The sequence below is a fragment of the Quercus robur genome, chromosome 1, assembly GCF_932294415.1.
Source record: "Quercus robur chromosome 1, dhQueRobu3.1, whole genome shotgun sequence".
Classification (NCBI taxonomy): Eukaryota; Viridiplantae; Streptophyta; class Magnoliopsida; order Fagales; family Fagaceae; genus Quercus; species Quercus robur.
Genome location: NC_065534.1, coordinates 34,270,707 through 34,273,303, shown reverse-complemented (window position 1 = coordinate 34,273,303; position 2,597 = coordinate 34,270,707). Strand labels below are relative to the sequence as shown.

Sequence of the window (2,597 nt, the reverse complement as noted above, 5' to 3'; positions counted from 1 at the left end):
TCCGTGATTTGAATAATGCATGTCCCAAGGATGATTTTTCATTACCCATCATTGAGGTCATGGTTGACGCCACTATTAGTCATAAAGCTTTATCTTTCATGGATGGTTCTTCAGGTTACAACCAAATTCAAATGAATCCTAAGGATGAAGAGCTTACAGCTTTTCGTACTCCAAAGGGCATTTACTGTTACAAAGTAATGCCTTTTGCACTAAAGAACGCTGGTGCTACTTATCAACGAGCCATGCAAAAGATCTTTGATAATGTGCTTCATAAATATGTGGAGTGTTATGTTGATGATCAAGTGGTTAAAACAAAAAGGAGGGAAGATCATTTGGTAAATCTGCGATCTGTGTTCAACCGCCTAAGAAAGTATCAGCTTAAAATGAACCCCCGCAAATGCGCTTTTGGCGTGATATCTGGGAAATTTCTTGGTTTCATTGTAAGGCACCGTGGTATTGAAATTGACCAATCCAAAATCGAAGCTATCCAGAAAATGCCAAAGCCCAAGAATCTGCGAGAACTTAGAGGCTTGCAGGGAAAACTAGCCTACATACAACGATTTATCTTAAACTTGGTTGGTTGATGTCAACCTTTCAATAGATTGATGAAGAAGGATGTGCACTTTGAATGGGATGAGGCTTGTAGGAATGTTTTTGCGTGCATCAAAAGATACTTGCTTAATCCTCCAGTTTTAGGTGCTCCTATCCTAGGAAAGCCTTTGGTGCTACATCACGGCACAAGAAAAGTCTCTGGGTGCTCTTATGGCACAAGAAAATGAAGAGGGGAAAGAAAGAGCCTTTTTTATTATCTAAGTCAAACTCTCAATAGGGCTGAATTAAATTATTCTCCTATCGAAAAGATGTGTCTCACTCTTTTCTTTGCCATACACAAATTGGAGCACTACATGCAAGCATATACGGTCCGTTTGATAGCAAAAATGGACCCAATTAAGTATGTCCTCTCCAGGCCAGTGGTTTCGGGTCATATAGCTCAATGGGTAGTCTTGCTACAACAATATGACCTTGCATACATTCCACAAAAAGCTATCAAAGGACAAGCATTGGTAGATTTCTTAGTTGATCACCCAGTTCCATCTGATTGGGAGTTCTCTGATGATTTCCTGGATGAAGACGTGTTTTACATTGAAGTAATGCCACCATGGATGATGTTTTTCGATGGGGTTGCACGTCGAGGAGCAGGGGTAGGTGTAGTGTTTGTTTCTCCACAACGGCAAATACTTTTGTACTCATTCTCATTAAACAAACTTTGCTCTAACAACATAGCTGAATATCAAGCGTTGATTATTGGTCTACAAATGGCCATTGAGATGGGCATATTGCAACTTGAGATCTTTGGGGATTCCAAATTAATTATCAACCAAGTCTTGGAGCAGTATGACATCAAGAAAGAAGACCTTATCCCTTATTGCAAATATGCAAAGAAGTTGCTAGCAAATTTTGAGGCCATCACATTGGAGCATATACTAAGGAAGGAGAATAGGCAGGCTGATGCTTTAGCTAATTTGGCTACTGCCTTAGCATTATCCCAAGAAGAGATTGCCAAAGTTGCTATTTCCTAAAGGTGGGTAGTACCTCTCATGGTTGAAGAAGAAGAAGAAGAAGAAAAACACGCTAATATCATTTCTGTGTGCCTTGTTGAAAAAGAAGATTGGCGACAAGCGATCATTGAGTACCTTTAACATGGAAGACTCCCAGATGATATACTCCACAAGACCGAAGTGCGACGAAGGGCTGCTCGATTCATTTATTGTAAGGACACTCTCTTCCGTTGTTCATTTGATGGTTTATTTCTCTGTTGCTTAGGAGAAGAGGAGGCTAAACAATCCTTAGAGGAGGCTTATTCTGGAATATGCGGCGCACATTAGTCGAGTCCTAAGTTACACTACAAGATCAAACGAATATGTTACTATTGGCCTACGATGATGCAAGATTCCATAGAGTATGATAAGAAGTGCGAAGCTTGTCAGTATCATGCAAACTTCATCCACCAGCCACCAGAACCTCTACACCCAACTGTAGCTTCTTGGCCTTTTGATGCATGGGGGCTTGACACAATAGGGCCATTACCAAAGTCATTTGGTGGCCATTTGTACATCTTGGTTGCAATTGATTACTTCTCAAAGTGGGCGTAAGTTGTGCCCTTTAGGGAAGTGAAAAAAGAGATGGTGGTCAATTTCATTCGAACTCATTTAATCTATCAGTATGATGTCCCTCGTTATATCATAATTGATAATGGAAAATCATTCTACAATAGGCTGATGACAGAGCTATAAGAGAAATTTGGATTTAAACAATACAACTCCTCCATGTACAATGCCCCAGCAAATGGACTAGCTGAAGCATTTAACAAAACACTTGGTAGTTTGTTGAAGAAGGTGGTATCCAAGACAAAGTGAGATTGGCACGAAAGAATTGGCGAAGCATTATGGGCATATCGAACAACATTTTGAATGCCTACTCAAGCAACACCATATTCTCTTGTCTATAGAGTGGAAGCTGTCATTCCTTTAGAATGCCAAATCCCATCATTATAGATTGCCATTCAAGAAGAATTGACTGGAGAAGAAAATGCCAAG

The 2,597-nt window shown here is 40.1% G+C and overlaps 1 protein-coding gene across 1 annotated transcript; it reads left to right on the top strand.

Annotated features, from left to right (window-relative positions):
- The first annotated feature begins 938 nt into the window (after positions 1 to 938).
- On the top strand, positions 939 to 1,580 carry LOC126703221 (uncharacterized). The gene has a single exon (XM_050402207.1). It carries the CDS (start codon positions 939 to 941, stop codon positions 1,578 to 1,580), a length of 642 nt encoding a protein of 213 aa, XP_050258164.1.
- The last annotated feature ends 1,017 nt before the right edge of the window (positions 1,581 to 2,597 follow it).

Excerpts from the sequence above, each read along its gene's own strand:
- LOC126703221 (XM_050402207.1), top strand. The coding sequence starts at position 939 with ATGGACCCAATTAAGTATGTCCTCTCCAGGCCAGTGGTTTCGGGTCAT.